This window comes from Hyla sarda, chromosome 7 (assembly GCF_029499605.1).
Source record: "Hyla sarda isolate aHylSar1 chromosome 7, aHylSar1.hap1, whole genome shotgun sequence".
Lineage (NCBI taxonomy): Eukaryota > Metazoa > Chordata > Amphibia > Anura > Hylidae > Hyla > Hyla sarda.
The window spans coordinates 60,452,767-60,472,939 of NC_079195.1; the positions used below are offsets into that span (position 1 = coordinate 60,452,767).

General features: G+C 41.0%; 1 protein-coding gene across 2 annotated transcripts in view; it reads right to left on the reverse strand.

Moving 5' to 3' along the window:
• Positions 1-20,173, reverse strand: part of CFAP46 (cilia and flagella associated protein 46) — a 236,144-nt gene that overhangs the window by 39,794 nt on the left and 176,177 nt on the right. Inside the window, exons 50-51 of one of the 2 annotated variants that reach the window (XM_056529249.1) lie at positions 8,083-8,165; positions 6,192-6,356 (exon numbers count right to left, since the gene is read on the reverse strand). In XM_056529249.1, coding sequence (XP_056385224.1) covers positions 6,192-6,356; positions 8,083-8,165 — 248 coding nt within the window. Of the gene's footprint in view, positions 1-6,191; positions 6,357-8,082; positions 8,166-20,173 lie in introns of those variants that run through there. The other variant, XM_056529250.1, reaches the window with a different exon arrangement.

Genomic DNA, 20,173 nt, shown 5'->3' on the forward strand with positions numbered 1-20,173 from the left:
TGCTTATCCACCATCCGGACTATCCTGCGTTGACACCTTTCATCAATTTTTCTCTTCTGTCCATGGCCAGGAAGATTAGCTACAGTGCCATGGGTTGCAAACTTCTTGATAATGTTGCGCACTGTGGACAAAGGCAAATCAAGATCATTGGAGATGGACTTGTAACCATGAGATTGCTGATATTTTTCCACAATTTTGGTTCTCAAGTCCTCAGACACTTATCTTCTCCTCTTTCTGTTGTCCAGGCCTAGTGTGGTACACACAGACACACAATGCAAAGACTAAGTGAACTTCTCTCCTTTTTATCTGCTTTCAGGTGTGATTTTTATATTGCCCACACCTGTTACTTGCCCAGGTGAGTTTAAAGGAGCATCCCATGCTTGAAACAATATTATTTTTCCACAATTTTGAAAGAGTGACAATAATTTTGTCCAGCCCATTTTTGGAGTTTGGTGACATTATGTCCAATTTGCTTTTTTTCCTCCCTTTTTTGGTTTAGTTCCAATACACACAAAGGGAATAAACATGTGTATAGCAAAACATGTGTTACTGCAATCCTTTTCTGTGAGAAATACTTAATTTTCTAGAAGAATTTCAGGGGTGCCAACATTTACGGCCATGACTGTAGGTGGGAATGTATCATTCCTTGCACCAAAATAGCAAAATTACGTAACTTGTTTGCGCAAGCCCAGTTTCTGCGCAAACAAATGTGCACTAAAAAACGGAAAGTTTTTGCACATATTTGTCACTCTACACTGGCACAGGGAATAATACATTTCCTTTACATGTATTTATGGAAGAGACATGGCCACATGAGAAGAGTCTGAAACTAGGAGCTGGTTACAGGCTGAATAGCAGTGGTCCTGAAAAATATGTACAGTATAGAGCAACTTGAATCCTGAAACTTAGTACTTTTTACTGAGGGTAACCACTAACATATGTAAAAATATTATCTTTCCCTGTGAAAGGTAACCTTAGTGTATAATTGATATCATCTTATTTATAGTTATCAGGTTTCTCTCCTAAGGCAGCAATGTAATTCACATTCCACACATATAGTATACAGACAATTACTGTGCGCCTCCTATAGTATGGAAGGCTTCTCTACAGACTGATATCCTTGACATATTTGTGAACCGTATGCTAACACAAAAGACACAATAGAAGTATATATGACGTAGAATCACCAAGTCATCTGCATTAAGAGGCACAATAAAGGTGGAAGGTTAAATGCTCATGAATATTTAGCGCTGGATATTTAATGAGTGGATGTTTCAGTAAACATTATACATGTATTGTTATATAGGAAGGGGAGGACTGTACAGTTTTAGTCTTATAGGATCATGTTTCCATCTGGCTTCTCTGAAAACTTGTAGTGTGGTACAGTATGCCAGCAGATCACCACAGCGCTGTAACGTCAGTAGCGTCACAGAGAACTATTATTCGGTTATGAATAAATAGCCAGTTCGCTTTCTGTATATAAAAAGCAAGCACTTGTCATATAAACCACTTCTAAGACTTACAAGGTACTTCTTCAGCAATAACTCAACCTAGTGACAACACAAAAATGCCCTGTCTTGAAGAAAAATACAGTATATAAACTAAAAGTCATATCAGAAGACAAATGGGACAACATTGCATTGAAGAGTTACTTTAAAGTAGCCATAAATATCAATAAAGTAATGTTGCCTATACTGGAGCATATGCACTGCATGTATTAAATGCAAGGCTAAACATAAAGCTTGTACAACGCATTCTGAACTTCAGATCTTTTCTCTTTTTAACATTTTGTTATGTTGCAGCTATGTGCTTGTCTTGACTTAGTGTTTAGGATCATAAGGGGAGATTTATCACGCTGTCTTATAAACGAGATTGTCTTTGTTGCCTATAGCAACCAATCAAGGCTCAACTTTCATTTTACCAGAGCTTGTTAATTTATAAACGCTGAGCTGTGATTGGTCGTTATGAGTAATAAAGACAATTCTTCTACAGGACAGCTTAATAAATCTCCTTTTGTTATGCCGGGTTCTGGATGGATAAAATTTGTCTGGAGATTCCAAATGTGGTGAGTGCTGACTGAATCAGTCGTCGCTAGGAACATGCGAACATTGCATTGTCCCGACAGACGGTAATGTCTGTGGTGCGGATTCTGCCAGAAACATGAGAAAGTTCCATTAAGCAACCCATTCACTCCCATTTTACCCTTAGGCAACGAAACTTCCGACCAAAATTTAGAAGCGCAATTCCAGCAGGAAATCCAGTAGTGTGAACCCAGCCAGGTGATTCTTCAGCCCAGTCTGAGGTCCACAACACGCTGGATCCGGTTTTTATTATTAATAGATGAATGCAGAAACAGGTGTGCTGAGCACTGCCAGTATTACGGATCCAATTTATCCCCTTATATACAACTGCTAGTAGCATACAAGTGCACTATAGCTGGCTCAAGCGTGTGGTGGTGCTATCCATAGGGCACAAAACGCTGTATAAACATATCCAAGGAGATTGAAGATGCATTCACCACGTCTTGTAGTAAAGCTTCATTTATTGCAGTGGATAACACAAGATCATCGCAGCCGGTGACGGGAGAGGGTGCAGGATGCTGCAGACGTCTGAAGGTGTGACTGCTGTTTCACCCGCATGCGGGCTTCATCAGACCACACCCGTCACCGGCTGCGATGATCTTGTGTTATCCACTGCAATAAATCAAGCTTTACTACAAGAATGGTGAGTGCATCTTCAATCTCCTTGAATATTTTTATTAAAAATATCTCTGTGCTTTGCTCAATTCAGCTTTCCCTCACTCCTGTCCAGACAGCATGATGCTGCCCCCACCATGCTTTACTGTAGGGGATGGTATTAGGCAGGTGACAAACAGTGCCTGGTTTCCTCCATAGAAACACAGCAGCTTTCATGTGTCTTTTACTGAAAAGAGGCTTCTTTCTGGCCACTCTGCTATAAAGTCCCTATTGGTGGAAGCTGCAGTGATGATTGACCTTCTGGAAGTCTCTCCCATCTGCACACAGGATCTTTGGAGCTCAGCCAGAGTGACTAGTGAGTTCTTGGTCACATCTCTTACCAAGGCCCGATAACTCAGTTTGGTTGGATGGCCAGCTCTAGTGAGAGTCCTGGTTCTTTCAAACATCTTCTGTAAAATAATTATGGAGGCCAATGAGCTCTTGGGGACTTTTAGTGCAGCAGAATTTGTTTGTTCCCTTTCCCTGTTTGCTCTGATATGAATTGAGACCAATCCAGGTCTCAATGCATATGAGAAACATTTGAGAGATGATCATGAGAAAATAGGCCTCCAGAGCTAAAGTGTTACATACAAGTGTCTAAATACTTATGCCCATGTGAAATTTTATTTTTTCCTTTGTTACATTTGCTAACACTGAATGCAGATTAAAAACCTGAAAACTTTTTTTCACATAACAAAATGTAAAAAGTGAAAGTCATATATATATATATATATATATATATATATATATATATATATATATATATATCTTAACTCAAATAGTGGCCCAGTTCACGATTCCATTACTGTAACAACAATGGCCATTACTGTTATTTGCCAGTAACAACCAATCACAGCTCAGCTTGTGATTGGTTGTTATGGGGAAAACCAGACAGTTTTGGTTTCAAGCAGATTGACAAATCTGGGCCAATGGGTTAATAGTCTTTATTATGAGACACAATAGTGTGCATAATACCTGTCTGCATTAACCCTGTAGTTTATCAAAAAGTGGTGACACAGAAGGGTTGTCAATTTGTGCCATGAATAACATTGTCCCTCTACCGTAACCTTACTGTGAGTGGTATCCTCTTGTGTTTATCCCTCATTCTGACATATAATTGAGGCAGATTTTTTACAACTGTCTATTTTTAGACAAACAGTTTAAACTTAACCCCTTAATGACTCAGGGTTTTTCCGTTTCTGCACTTTCATTTTTTCCTCCTTACCCTTAAAAAATCATAATTCTTTCAATTTTGCACCTAAAAATGCATACAGTGTCTTATTTTTTGCGCCACCAATTCTACTTTGCAATAACATCCCTCATTTTACTCAAAAATCTACGGCAAAGCGGAAAAAATAAATAATTGTGCGACCAAGTATAAGTAAATTTTGGGGGCTTTCATTTCTACACAGTACAATTTTTCGGTAAACATTACACCTTCTCTTTTTTTCTGTAGGTCCGTACAATTAAAATGATACCCTACTTATATAGGTTTGATTTTGTTGTACTCCCGAAAAAAATCATAACTACATGCAGGAAAATTTATACGTTTAAAATTGTCATCTTCTGACCCCTAAGACTTTTATTTTTGCGCATACGGGTTGGTCTGAGGGCTCATTTTTTGCGTCGTGATCTGAAGTTTTTAGCGGTACCATTTTTGTATTGATCGGACTTATTGATCGCTTTTTATTAATTTTTTCATGATCTAAAAAGTTACCAAAAATACGCTATTTTGGACTTTGGAAATTTTTGGCGCGTATGCCATTGACCGTGCGGAATATTTCTATAATTCGGACATTTCTGCACGCGGTAATACCACATATGTTTATTTTTATTTACACTTTTTTTTCAAATGGGAAAAGGGGGGTGATTCAAGGGGGTTAAATGATCTTTATTCACTTTTTTTTTAACACTGCACACACTGATCTTTTACATTGATCAATGGTTTCTCATAAGAAACCATTGATCAATGTTTCTGCCCCTCGACTGCTCATGCCTGGATCTCAGGCACTGAGAAGTCATTTGGCGATTGGACACCAAGAGGCAGGTAAGGGGACCCTCCTTGTGTCCTACAGCTGTTCAGGATGCCGCAATTTCACCGCGGCGGTCCAGAACAGCCCCCTGAGCTAACCGGCAGCACTTTAGTTTCACTTTAAGACGCAGCGATTAACTTTGAATGCAGTGTCTAAAGGGTTAATAGCGTGCGGCACCGCGATCAGTGCCGCGCGCTAGTAGCCAGGGGTCACGGCCGGGCCCGACCCGCTATGACGAGAACGGGAGCGGACTCAGGACATACAGGTTCACCCTGAGTCCTTAAGGGGTTAAAGTGTACCTATCTTTAGCAACAATTTTTTATAAAATGTAATTTATTTGTAATATACATTGGTTAAAAATGTGTATATTTTTGTGAGAAAAAAATGCTGTTCCTGCAGCTTTTGCCTATGTGTCTCTGTGAGGAGACCAAATACAGTTAGTAGAGGCGGGACAAGCAGAGCTCTGTGCAGGCTCCTGGCTTGTCAATCATCCTGCTGTGTGAGCTGGGAGCTTGTCACAGAGCCTCAGTGCACAGAGCCCTGCTTGTCCTCAGTGCACAGAGCCCTGCTTGTCCTCAGTGCACAGAGCCCTGCTTGTCCTCAGTGCACAGAGCCCTGCTTGTCCTCAGTGCACAGAGCCCTGCTTGTCCTCAGTGCACAGAGCCCTGCTTGTCCTCAGTGCACAGAGCCCTGCTTGTCCTCAGTGCACAGAGCCCTGCTTGTCCTCAGTGCACAGAGCCCTGCTTGTCCTCAGTGCACAGAGCCCTGCTTGTCCACCCACATTTTCTGTATTTGGACTTCTCACAGAAACACACAGACAATAGCTGCAGGGACACAAATATACACATTTACAAATATACATATATGCCCTGATTTATCAATGCTTGAAACCCTAATTATCTGTTTTTTCCCCATAACAACCAATCACAGCTCATCTTAATGAGCTCTTGTAAAGTGAAAGTTGAGCCGTGATTGGCTGCTATGGGAAAAAACAGACAATTAGGGTTTCAAGCTGATTGATAAATCAGACCCATAATGTTTCTCTGCATTATATAAAAGTTTTTGTTGATGACAGGTACACTTTAAAGCATTACAGTCATTTAAATAAACTTTTGACATGTCCTACAGACATGTCAAAAGTTTACATCAGTCAGGGTCTCAGTGCTGAGACCTTCTCCAATCGCAACATGCTGTATTACCTAGCTTAATGCTCAGTCCGACTGGTAGAAGGAGACAGGCTCCATGATAAGTCTATGGAGCCCGTCTCCCTTAGGCATTTGGATTAAATGCTGAGCTGGGGAGCGATGCCATCTGCCGTGTGCTTCACACAAACAATCTGATAGGAGATGAAAACATTTTCACCAGGCCAACCCTGAAATAAAGTCCTTTAAGAATATATACAACAACCTCCGCCTTTTGTTACCTGTGTGATCTCTATGAATCCTGTTGTACAATAACTGAAGTGAAAAGTCTCTTGACACGGAGTTTATGCTGTCGTCCTTAAAAACTCCTAAAGCCTCTAATGGCAACTGCTGAAGTGATCTGTCTGCCAGCAAAATAATACAATCTCCCATGTCCACTGATGCACCTGCAAACATTGGAAGGATTAGATTACAGAGCAAAAATCTCAGTACGTTCTGAAGACAGACCAAAGAAATTTTACTTTTTTTTCCTGCTGACAGTGCCAAAATAATAACTAGTCTATACGTAAGGGTTGCATCTACAATCCATCTGAACACATTAAATATATCTAGAATTGGCTTGTGATCCAGTGTGCAGCATGATGGAATAACTTTTTTTTTTATCTCCAGTGCTTCCATAGAGATGTATAGAGCTTGTGTGGACCTTGCACTCCAAATAAAGGCCATTCAGGAGATCGCAGAGGTTCCCAGAGGTCTGATCTCCCACAATCAGACTCCTGTCCCATATCCAGTGAGGAGGAAACAAAAAGGAGGTGATAGGGAGAAACAGTTAAAAAGTACTGGTGGATCTACAGGTCAATAGAGTAGTCAAAGTAGGTACACTGTTCAAGATCCTATATGTATGCGCTTCGTTCACACTTGTATATAGGTAGTGTTTTTAATATTATAAGTATCTGCCTTGGTAGATACAGAGGATGAGTGCACCATAGTATATAGAAACATAGAATGTGTCGGCAGATAAGAACCATTTGGCCCATCTAGTCTGCCCAATAATCTGAATTCTATCAATAGTCCCTGGCCCTATCTTATATGAAGGATAGCCTTACGCTTATCCCATGCATGCTTAAACTCCTTCGCTATCCAGTTAAAATGGTAAAATTGGTCCACTAGATATCACTATTACTAGATATCACTGTTTATTAAAAAAAGGGAGCCCCTTCCCTTTGTCAGTACCATTATCAGGGGTCCTTGTCACCATGTATATGAGGGAAGGAGGTCCTTTCCAGCAATGTATGTGACTTTGTGGATTACAGTATTTGAAAATATTTTTTCCAAACCATATAAACCATTCACTACCCAATGTTGTTTCTTCACAGATTGTGCAGGAAGAAGTAACATGGCAGTTTTTTTTGTTTTTTTTAAAGAAGATTTCAATTTCAAGTCGTAAAAAAAAATCAGTACCATATAAACTATGACATGGATTCTCATTTAACCAATTGCGGCTTTCATGAGGATTCCAAAGTGAAGGTTTAGTAAAAAAAAATTAAAAAATTAAAAAAAACTGTGTGAACGTGTCCTTATTCTATCTTTAAAGGGGTATTCCAGTTTTTTTTTTTTATTTGACTATGCTACAGGGGCTGTAAAGTTAGTGTAGTTCATAACATAGTGTCTGTACCTGAGTGTGACGGTTTTCTCACAATTCTTCTGTGATTTTCACTCCAATATTTATTTTTATCAGCATATCAGTGGGAGAGAGATCAATCTGCAACTAATGCAACAGCTGTAGGCACCCTCATTGAAAACCACAGGTCTTTTGAACGATGCAGCTCATTTATGTTTCAATGGGTGGGGTGGCTGATGTGTGGGAGGGAGGAAAATGGAAACATGGGATTTGCAGCCAAAAAAAGAAGAAAAGTCAAACAGGAAATACTAGTTCACAAAAAGCTAGCCACAGTGTTATGGTAATCTCACAACATAGCCATTTTAGCCCCAAGACAAGTGCAGATCCTTCCTAAGTATGTCCATTGCTGCCTGCCAGGTATTTACTAAAATCACCTTATGGTGGATAACCCCTTTAACAATGAGTTTAGGAATATTCTTTGACGTTAGTCTCTGCTGTGGCTGGACCTGACTTTCACACTATTAAAATTGTGACCAAAGGCCTGTACATACTTGATGTGGTTGCTGGCTTGTCTTCTTTGTCTCTAGACTTTGCTCTCACTGATTCTGTTGTTGAAATAGGTGGTGATGGCTGTCTGCAAAGCAAAAATCACACATTCTGATGTGAAACAATTACCAGCCATCTATTAACTACAGTGGAGATCAAAAGTTTGGGCACACCAGGTAAAAATTTGCATTAATGTGCATAAAAGAGCCAAGGAAAGATGGAAAAATCTCCAAAAGGCATCAAATTACAGATTAGACATTCTTATAATATGTCAACAAAAGTTAGATTTTATTTCCATCATTTACACTTTCAAAATAAAAGAAAACAAAAAAATGGCGTCTGAAAAAGTTTGGGCACCCTGCAGAATTTATAGCATGCACTGCCCCCTTTGCAAGGCTGAGATCTGCCAGTGTCATGGATTGTTCTCAGTCATCATCTGGGAAGACCGGGTGATATCAATCTCAAAGGTTTTAAATGCCCAGACTCATCTGACCTTGCCCCAACAATGAGCACCATGGGATCTTCTAAGCAGTTGTCTAGAAATCTGAAACTGAAAATAGTTGACGCTCACAAAGCTGGAGAAGGCTATAAGAAGATAGCAAAACATTTTCAGATGTCAATATCCTCTGTAATTAAGAAATGGCAGTCATCAGGAACAGTGGAAGTTAAAGCAAGATCTGGAAGACCAAGAAAAATATCAGACAGAACAGCTTGCAGGATTGTGAGAAAACCAATTCAAAACCCACGTTTGACTGCACAATCCCTCCGGAAAGATCTGGCAGACACTGGAGTTGTGGTACACTATTCCACCATAAAGAAATACTTGTACAAATATGGTCTTTGTACAAATATGGACCTCTGTCCAACTGTTAAGCATGGGGATGGATCAATCATGCTTTGAGGTTGTATTGCAGCCAGTGGCACAGAGAACATCTCACGAGTAGAAGGAAAAATGGATTCAATAAAATTTCAGCAAATTTTGGATGGTAACTTGATGCCATCTGTGAAAAAGCTGAGGTTAAAGAGAGGATGGCTTTTACAAATGGATAATGATCCTAAACACACCTCGAAATCCACGGGGGATAACATCAAGAGGCGTAAACTGAAGGTTTTGCCATGGCCTTCACAATCTTGTGACATCAACATAATTGAAAATCTATGGATAGACCTTAAAACAGCAGTGCGTGACAGACAGCCCAGAAATCTCAAAGAAATGGAAGACTTTTGTAAGGAAGAATGGGAAAAGATACCTCAAACAAGAATTGAAAGACTCTTGGCTGGCTACAAAAAACATTTGGCAAGTATCACAGCTTGTAAAGGGGGCAGTACAAGATATTAACTCTGCAGGGTGCCCAAACTTTTGCCGACTTTTTTTTTGTTTTCTGTTATTTTGAAAGTGTAAATGATGGAAATAAAATCTAACTTTTGTTGACATATTATAATATATGTCTAGTGTGTAATTTGATGCCTTTTGGAGATTGTTCCATCTTTCCTTGGCTTCTTTATGCACATTAATACAAATTTTTATCTGGGGTGCCCAAACTTTTGATCCCCACTGTATCTTTTCATAACTAAAAAAGCCCCATCTTGCATTTAGGTATTAGTCAGCAACAAATGTTCCTGAAAAAAAGAACATTGTTTTGCCCTGTATGGATTTTTTCATGCAGCCGTTGTGCTCCGCCAAAAGGGAGCTCTGTTGTTCAGTTCATCAGAGGGGAGTTAAGCGGGAATAAAATACTGCATGTGCTATTGTTTTCTTTCCTCAACTCCTGTAAAATACCGGACACCCAACGGCATTCATTCAAAACAATGGGATCAGGACCCAGAGCTTTCTGCTGTGCTCCAACCTATTCAGGGTCCGCTTGGAGCAAAAGCACAAAAAAAAAAAAAAAAAAAAAAAAGCCAAGCAGACCTAAAACGTGTTGGAGCACAATGGCCATGTGAACCCAGCCTAATTCTGTATGATGCATTACAAACCAAAATTAATAAAATCTTAGAGAGTTATGAAGGCTCTGCCCCTCCCTAGTACCCTTTTCTATCACTTTATTTCTCCCCCATTGTGCTGAGTCTTCAAAGCCAGAAAGTGCCTTCAAGATGACCCATGATCCTACCATGTTGAGAGTCCCCTGAATACCATTTGGGGCTGCCTCAAAAAGACAACCCTTCTCTATATGCCCTATTAGGGAAAATGGACAGCAAATGGGGTTCACAACCCTAAAACTGAAAAATTCCAATATTTAACAGGATTTGTGAAACACTAAGTGTGATCTTGGGAAGGACGATTGTAGCTTCTAAGGGGTAAAGTAGGTGGATTGGAATTATCTCTGAATTAGGCCAATGTGTATGGAGCAAGCTCAACTCTATACTGCCTGCCCATTGTTTTGCTACACCTGCATGTCAATTGTCAGGACATTTTAGCCATGACCAGAGACTGCCGACAAATGCCCCCATTTGGGTGGAGTTTGCAAAAATAACACCCATTTTGCAACACTTTCCAAGCAAATTCAGGACTGCTGGTCAGTGTGCAAACCCAACGACTGCCCTATTTCTATAGTTTATTGACAGAACAAACGACTCCGTAAACTGATTCCAAATCATCACACATGGTTAAAATGCCAAAATGACAATGTATAGCACATTTTTACATTGTCCTACAAAGCTTATAAGAGGTAAATGGATTTATCCCAAAAACATCACTACATATGGGTTATTCACATTTGCATGGAGTCAGTATGCTCTACATTTACACCCTGTTCCAAATTATTATGCAAATTCTATTTAAGTGTCACAAAGATTAAATATTTTATTTTTTAGTTTAAAGGGGTTATCCAGGAAAAAACTTATATATATATATATATATATATATATATATATCTCAACTGGCTCCAGAAAGTTAAACAGATTTGTAAATTACTTCTATTAAGAAATCTTAATCTTTTCAGTACTAATGAGCTTCTGAAGTTAAGGTTGTTCTTTTCTGTCTAAGTGCTCTCTGATGACACGTGTCTCGGGAACCGCCCAGTTTAGAAGAGGTTTGCTATGGGGATTTGCTTCTAAACTGGGAGGTTCCCGAGACACGTGTCATCAGAGAGCACTTAGAGAGAAAAGAACAACCTTAACTTCAGAAGCTCATTAGTACTGAAAGGATTAACATTTTTTAATAGAAGTTATTTACAAATCTGTTTAACTTTCTTGAGCCAGTTGAGATAGAGATATATATATATATATATATATATATATATATATATATATATATATAAGTTTTTTCCTGGATAACCCCTTTAACTCATGGATGGCATTGTGTCTCAGGGCTCTTTTGATCACTGAAAACACCTGTGATAATTAGATTGCCAGGTGAGCCCATTTTAAAGGAAAAACTACTAAAGGTGCCCAAATCGTTCAGCAGGCATCGGGGCATATCGCCCAGGGGGGTCATGATGACCCCCCCATGTCGGCGATGGCCGCAGATCGCTGGACAATTCAGTCCAGCGATCTGTGGCGGATTCCGGGTCAATCGGGTCTCCAGTGACCCGGTGACCCGGAATTATTGGCTGATCGGGGCCGTCAGAGACGGCCCCAAACAGCCATAGCCAGCAGGGGTGAGGTGGCACTGGTGCCACCTCACGATCGCCCTGATTCGTCGGCCGGTAATCAGGGCGCCGGCCGACCAATCAGGGCGCCTGCTGCGGGTGTCACTCCCGCAACCCGCTCCGCCCCTCTCCCGGAGGACGTGAGCGGATGCGGGTGCTGGGGACCCCGATCCCCGGCGTTAATGTTGGGATCGGGGCCCCAGGAGCAGCGACGACGACGAGGGACTGACCTGATGCGGCTGGATCGTTGGAGGTGAGTGACAGCCTCCTGCTGTTGCTTAGCAACAGCTCCCAGCATGCAAAAAGGGCATGCTGGGAGCTGTAGTTATGCAATAGCAGGAGGCAGACCACCACAACTGCCAGCATTCCCTTATGGGCATGCTGGGACTTGTAGTTTTGCAACAGCTGGAGGCACATTCTTTCTATGGAAAAGTGTACCTTCAGCTGTTGTATAACTACAACTCCCAGCTTGCACAATCAGCTAAAGTGCATGCTGGGAGTTGTAGTGGTGCATCTGGTGGTTGCATAACTACAACTCCCAGCATGCCCGTTGGCTGTCGGTGACTGCTGAGAGTTGTAGTTTTGCAACAGCTGAAGGCACACTGAGTTAAGTAGCAAACCAGTGTGTCTCCAGCTGTTGCATAACTACAATCCCCAGCATCCCCAGCCAAAGTAGTGTGTAAACTACGTATACACATACCCCTACACAGCCCCCCTCCCCTCTCCAATAAAAAACGTCTGGTACGCCACTGTTTCCAAAACGTAGTCTCCAGCGGTTGCAAAACTACAACTCCCAGCATGCACTGATAGACCGTACATGCTGGGAGTTGTAGTTTTGCAACAGCTGGATGTCCCCCGCCCCCCCCCCCAATGTGAACGTACAGGGTACACTCACATGGGCGGAGGATTACAGTAAGTATCCGGCTGCAAGTTTGAGCTGCGTCAAATTTTCTGCCGCAGCTCAAACTGCCAGCGAGAAACTACTGTGAACCCCCGCCTGTGCGACTGTACCCTAAAAACACTACACTACACTAACACACAATAAAATAAAAAACACTACATATACACATACCCCTATACAACCCCCCTCCCCTCCCCAATAAAAATGAAAAACGTCTGGTACGCCACTGTTTCCAAAACGGAGCCTCCAGCTGTTGCAAAACAACTATTCCCAGTATTGCCAGATAGCCGTTGACTGTCTAGGCATGCTGGGAGTTTTACAAACGCTGGAGGCACCCTGTTTGGGAATCACTGGCGTAGAATTCCCCTATGTCCACCCCTATGCAAGTCCCTAATTTAGGCCTCAAATGCGCATGGTGCTCTCACTTTGGAGCCCTGTCGTATTTCAAGGCAACAGTTTAGGGCCACATATGGGGTATCGCCGTACTCGGGAGAAATTGGGTTACAAATTTTGGGGGGTATTTTCTGCTATTACCCCCTTTTTAAAAATGTAAAATTTTTGGGAAAACAAGCATTTTAGATAAAATATATATATATTTTTTTACATATGCAAAAGTCGTGAAACACCTGTAGGGTATTAAGGTTCAAATTACCCCTTGTTACGTTCCCCGAGGGGTCTAGTTTCCAAGATGGTATGCCATGTGTTTTTTTTTTTGCTGTCCTGGCACCATAGGGGCTTCCTAAATGTGGCATGCCCCCAGAGCAAAATTTGCTTTCAAAAAGCCAAATGTGACTCCTTCTCTTCTGAGACCTGTAGTGCGCCAGCAGAGCACTTTTCACCCCCATATGGGGTGTTTTCTGAATCGGGAGAAATTGGGCTTCAAATTTTGGGGGGTATTTTCTGCTATTACCCTTTTTAAAAATTTTAAAAATTTTGGGAAACCAAGCATTTTAGGTAAAAAATTTATATATTTTTTTACATATGCAAAAGTCGTGAAACACCTGTAGGGTATTAAGGTTCACATTACCCCTTGTTACGTTCCCCCGAGGGGTCTAGTTTCCAAAATGGTATGCCATGTGTTTTTTTTTTGCTGTTCTGGCACCATAGGGGCTTCCTAAATGCGGCATGCCCCCAGAGCAAAATTTGCTTTCAAAAAGCCAAATGTGACTCCTTCTCTTCTGAGACCTGTAGTGCGCCAGCAGAGCACTTTTCATCCCCATATGGGGTGTTTTCTGAATCGGGAGAAATTGGGCTTCAAGTTTTGGGGGGTATTTTCTGCTATTACCCTTTTTAAAATTGTACAAATTTTGGGAAACCAAGCATTTTAGGTAAAAAAAATATATATTTTTTTACATATGCAAAAGTCGTGAAACACCTGTAGGGTATTAAGGTTCACTTTACCCCTTATTACGTTCCCCGAGGGGTCTAGTTTCCAAAATGGTATGCCATGTGTTTTTTTTTTTTTTGCTGTTCTGGCACCATAGGGGCTTCCTAAATGCGGCATGCCCCCAGAGCAAAATTTGCTTTCAAAAAGCCAAATGTGACTCCTTCTCTTCTGAGACCTGTAGTGTGCCAGCAGAGCACTTTTCATCCCCATATGGGGTGTTTTCTGAATCGGGAAAAATTGGGCTTCAAATTTTGGGGGGTATTTTCTGCTATTACCCTTTTTAAAAATGTAAAATTTTTGGGAAACCAAGCAAAAGTCGTGAATCACCTGTGGGGTATTAAGGTTCACACTACCCCTTGTTATGTTCCCCCAGGGGTCTAGTTTCCAAAATGGTATGCCATGTGTTTTTTTTTGCTGTCCTGGCACCATAGGGGCTTCCTAAAGGTGACATGCCCCCCAAAAACCATTTGTCGCTCCTTCCCTTCTGAGCCCTCTACTGCGCCCGCTGAACAATTAACATAGACATATGAGGTATGTCCTTACTCGAGAGAAATTGGGTTTCAAATACAAGTAAAAATATTCTCCTTTTTACCCCTTGCAAAAATTCAAAAATTGGGTCTACAAGAACATGCGAGTGTAAAAAATGAAGATTTTGAATTTTCTCCTTCACTTTGCTGCTATTCCTGTGAAACACCTAAAGGGTAAATACACTTACTGAATGTCATTTTGAATACTTTGGGGGGTGTAGTTTTTATAATGGGGTCTTTTATGGGGTATTTCTAATATGAAGACCCTTCAAATCCACTTCAAAACTGAACTGGTCCCTGAAAAATAGTGAGTTCAAAATTGCTGCTGAACTTTTAAGCCATCTGGTGTCTTCCAAAAGTAAAAACTCATAAATTTTATGATGCAAACATAAAGTAGACATATTGTATATGTGAACCCCAAAAATATATATTTTGAATATCCATTTTCCTTACAAGCAGAGAGCTTCAAAGTTAGAAGAATGCAAAATTTTCATTTTTTTCATCAAATTTTGGGATTTTTCACCAAGAAAGGATGCAAGTTACCATAAAATTTTACCACTAAGTTAAAGTAGAATATGTCACGAAAAAACAATCTCAGAATCAGAATGATAACTAAAAGCATTCCAGAGTTATTAATGTTTAAAGTGCCAGTGGTCAGAATTGCAAAAAACGCTACGGTCCTTAAGGTGTAAAATGGCCTGGTCCTTAAGGGGTTAAAAAATCATAACTCTTTCAATTTCGCACCTAAAAATCCAAATGATGGCTTATTTTTTGCGCCACAAATTTTACTTTGTAATAACATCAGTCATTTTACCCAAAGAATCTACAGTGAAACAGAAAAAAAATAATTGTGCAACAAAATTGAAGAAAAAACGCCATTTTGTAAATTTTAGGGGCTTACGTTTCTACACAGTACATATTTTGGTAAAAATTACACCTTATCTTTAGTCTGTAGGTTCATACGATTAAAATGATAATGGGGTGGTATGAGGGCTCATTTTTTGCGCCGTGATCTGAAGTTTTTAGAGGTGCCATTTTTGTATTGATCGGACTTATTGATCGATTTTTATTAATTTTTTCATGATATAAAAAGTGACCAAGAATACGCTATTTTGGACTTTGGAATTTTTTTTGTGCGTACACCATTGACCGTGCGGTTAAATTAAAGATATATTTTTATAATTTGGACATTTCCACATGCGGCGATACCACATATGTTTAATTTTATTTTTATTTACACTTTTTTTTTTTTAATGGGAAAAGGGGGGTGATTCAAACATTTATTAAGGAAGGGGTTAAATGATATTTATTTTTAAAAAAATTACGCAATGTTATAGCTCCCATAGGGGGCTATAACGCTGCACACACTGATCCTTTACATTGATTAACGGTTTCTCATAGGAAACCATTGATCGATGATTCTACTGCTTGACTGCTCATGCCTGGATCTCAGGCACTGAGCAGTCATTCGGCGATCGGACACATGGAGGCAGGTAAGGGGACCCTCCTCTTGTCCTACAGCTGTTCAAGATGCTGCGATTTCACCGCAGCGATCCCAAACAGCCCCCTGAGCTAACCGGCATTCGTTTAGTTTTACTTTAGACGAGGCGATCAACTTTGAACGGCGCGGCTAAAAAGTTCGCGATCAGTGCCGCACGCTATTAGCCGCGGGTCCCGGCCATTGTTAGAGGCCAAGCCCGACCCGCTATGATGGGGGGCCACTCCGTGGCCCCGCTTTATAGAACGGGAGCGGACTTATGACGTACCGGTACATAATGGGTCCTTAAGAGGTTAAAAGATTTGTGACTGATTTAGAGCACAGAAGGGTTTGTGGAGATAAAGGCAAATTGAGGAAGATTTCTGCTAGATACATGCATTGGACCAAGAGAGCAGCTGCTAAAATACCATTACATAGCAGCAAACAGATATTTGAAGCTGCTGGTGCCTCTGGAGTCCCATGTACATCAAGGTGTAGAGTCATCTAGAGTCTTGCAACTGTGCATAAACTTTCTATTCAGCCACTAGTAACCAATGTTCACAAGCAGAAACGGCTGCATTGGGCAGATAAATATGCTGCTCAAAAAAATAAAGGGAACATTTAAACAACACAACGTAACTCGAAGTCAATCACACTTCGGTGAAATCACACTGTCCACTCAGGAAGCAACACTGATTGACAATCAATTTCACATGCTGTTGTGCAAATGGAACAGACAACAGGTGGAAATTATAGGCAATTAGCAAGACACCCCCAATAAACGAGTGGTTCTGCAGGTGGTGACCACAGACCATTTCTCAGTTCCTATGCTTCCTGGCGGATGTTTTGGTCACTTTTAAATGCTGGCGGTGCTTTCACTCTAGTGGTAGCATGAGACGGTAGCATGGGTCTACAACCCACACAAGTGGCTCAGATAGTGCAGCTCATCCAGGATGGCACATCAATGCGAGCTGTGGAATGAAGGTTTGCTGTGTCTGTCAGTGTAGTGCTCAGAGCTTGGAGGCGCTACCAGAGACAAGCCAGTGCATCAGGGGACATGGAGGAGGCCATAGGAGGGCAACAACCCAGCAGCAGGACCGCTGTCTTTGCCTTTGTGCAAGGAGGAGCAGAAAGAGCACTGCCAGAGCCCTGCAAAATGACCTCCAGCAGGCCACAAATGTGCTTGTGTCCACTCCAATGTCAAAAACAGACTCCATGGGGGTGGTATGAGGGCCCGACATCCACAGGTGGGGTTTTTGCTTAAAGCCAAAGACCGTGCAGGATGTTTGGCATTTGCCAGAGAACAAGATTGGCAAATTCGCCACTGGCGCCCTTTGCTCTTCACAGATGAAAGCAGGGTCACACTGAGCACATGTGACAGACGTGACAGAGTCTGGAGACACCGTGGAGAACATTATGCTTCCTGAAACTTCCTCCAGCATTACCAGTTTGGCGATGGGTCAGTAATGATGTGGGGTAGCATTTCTTTGGGGGGCCGCACAGCCCTCTGTGTGCTTACCAGAGGTAGCCTGACTGCCATTAGGTACTGAGATGAGATCCTCAGACCCCTTGTGAGACCAAATGCTGGTGCGGTTTGCCCTGGGTTCCTCCTAATGCAAGACAATGTTAGACCTCATGTGGCTGGAGTGTGTCAGCAGTTCCTGCAAGAGGAAGGCATTAATGCTATGGACTGGCCCGCCCATTCCCCAGACCTGAATCTGATTGAGCACATCTGGGACATCAAGTCTCGCTCCATCCACCAACGCCACGTTGCACCACAGACTGTCCAGGAGTTGGCATATGCTTTAGTCCAGGTCTGGGAGGATATCCCTCAGGAGACCATCTGCCACCTCATCAGGAGCATGCCCAGTTGTTGTAGGAAGGTCATACGGGCACGTAAAGGCCACACACACACTACTGAGCCTCATTTTTTACTTGTTTTAAGGATATTACATCAAAGTTGGATCAGCCTGTAGTGTGGTTTTCCACTTTGATTTTGAGTGTGACTCCATATCCAGACCTCCATGGGTTGATAAATTTGATTAGCATTGATAATTTTTGTGTGATTTTGATGTCAGCAGATTCAACTATGTAAAGATGAAAGTATTTTATACTATTAGTTCATTCATTCAGATCTAGGACGTGTTATCGCTCTATTTTTTTTTTTGAGCAGTGCACATTAATTCTAATTTTCAAACAGTCCTGTTCACTGATGAGTGCCGTACAACCCTGGATGGTCCAGATGGATGGAGTAGTGGATAGTTGGTGGATGGCCACCCTGCCTGTTCCAACAAGGCTGCAATGTCAGCAAGGCGGTGGTGGAGTCATGTTTTGGGACGGAATCATGTGAAGAGAGCTGGTCGGCCCCTTTAGGTTTCTGCAAAGTATGTGGAGTTTCTGACTGACCATTTTCTTCCCTGATACAAAAGGAAGAACTATGCTTTCCGCAATAGAATCATCTTTATGCATGACAATGCACCATCTTATGCTGCAAAGAATACATCTGCATCAATCGCTGCTATAGGGATAAAAGGAGAGAAGGTTATGGTGTGGCCTCCATCTTCCCATGACCTCAATCCTATTGAGAACTTTTGGAGCATCCTCAAGTAAAAGATCTATGAAGGTGGGAGGCAGTTTACATCTAAACAGCAGCTTTTGGAGGCTATTCTGACATCTTGCAAACAAATTCAAGCAGAAACTGTCCAAAAACTCACAAGTTCGATTGATGCAAGACTTGTGAAGCTGCTATCAGATAAAGGGTCCATGTAATTTGACCTGAAATTTTTTTTTAATTAAAAATGGGATTGAAATAGCTTCTGGTTTCAGTAAATATGCTGCAAACACAACAAATGACAATTTTCAGTTCTTTACAACATATAAAGTGTTTTGAAACTTACTGTGCGTAATAATTTGGAATAGTGCATTGTAAGTTTTTTAGGTTTAAAAATACTGTTATCATTAGCAGGTTTGTTCAATAAAATTTGAATTGTACTCTTAATAGTTGATAACATGAGAGTTATGCTGACTGTTATTTAAATAGAAAAATATAATTTGCATAATATTTTGGAACAGGGTGTATATTCCTCAGGCTATAAGAATATTTCTCTTCAGGTGTGTACAGAGAATTATCACCATACTGTTACTTAAAAAGAAAAAAAACAAAGATCAATATCCTTTCATAAAGTGCCCATACAGTAGTAGAAGCCAGATTACAGTTCAGTTACATCCAGTGACTCAAAGATGACATCTTCTATAGTCACTTTCTTCCCTCTTGCGTGTCCATTTGGCCCAGACCACCAGGACAATTTCACACAATTTCATCCGTGTTCTTTTCACTCTTTATGGCCCTAGGCAACTTTATGCCTGCAACCACTAGAGGCCTGGGGCATCTCTTCCTTTAGGACGCACATAGACACACAAAAAAAATTATCCTATGCGTGTGTATTGGAAAGGAGGGGATGCTCCAGACCTCTAGTAGCCGCAGGCAGTAAGCTGCATGTGGCCATAAAGATGTTTTGCCTTCTCCTCCTACTCCTTGTATCTACTATAAATCACTTTTGGAATATTTAATTCTACTTTTTACTTCTAGATAACAAAGATAGAAATGACACAATATAAGTTATGTTGACAGTCATAATTTATCTTGCCTTTCCTATTAAGGACACAACACAAAGCTTTGGTGCAGGCTGATCTTTATACTGGAGGCAGCTGACGACTTTGCTCTCACCATGGAGTCAAAATTAAATGAAAAGAATGAACGGGACTGGAAATCTGACCACTATGTTATAAACAAGCTGTACAGATCCTAATATAACTTTAAATAAGATCTGAAAATAGAGGAGGAAGGAATGCATGTAGATGTGAAAGTTCCTTATTAACTATTAAAATAATATTAAAATAACTACTAAAGTAATCAAATTATTATCTATAGAGGATGGCAGGGTGGATGGTTGTTAGGAATTATTCTGTGTAATAAGTATCAAAATAGCACCCAACAACCAGCAAGCTATTCTGGGGGGGCATGGTGGCTGATTGTGAGCCACTAACATTATCTGGGGGAAGACTGGTTTGTCCATGGCTGGCCATTCAGGTGATAATGGCTTGCTGTCACTTTCTGGTGACAACAGCTGAAACCAGACCTACAGTGATCAGCAGATCACAAGACTAACCAGTTAGAAAAATAGATATCCTTAAAATTGACAAATATATCAAAC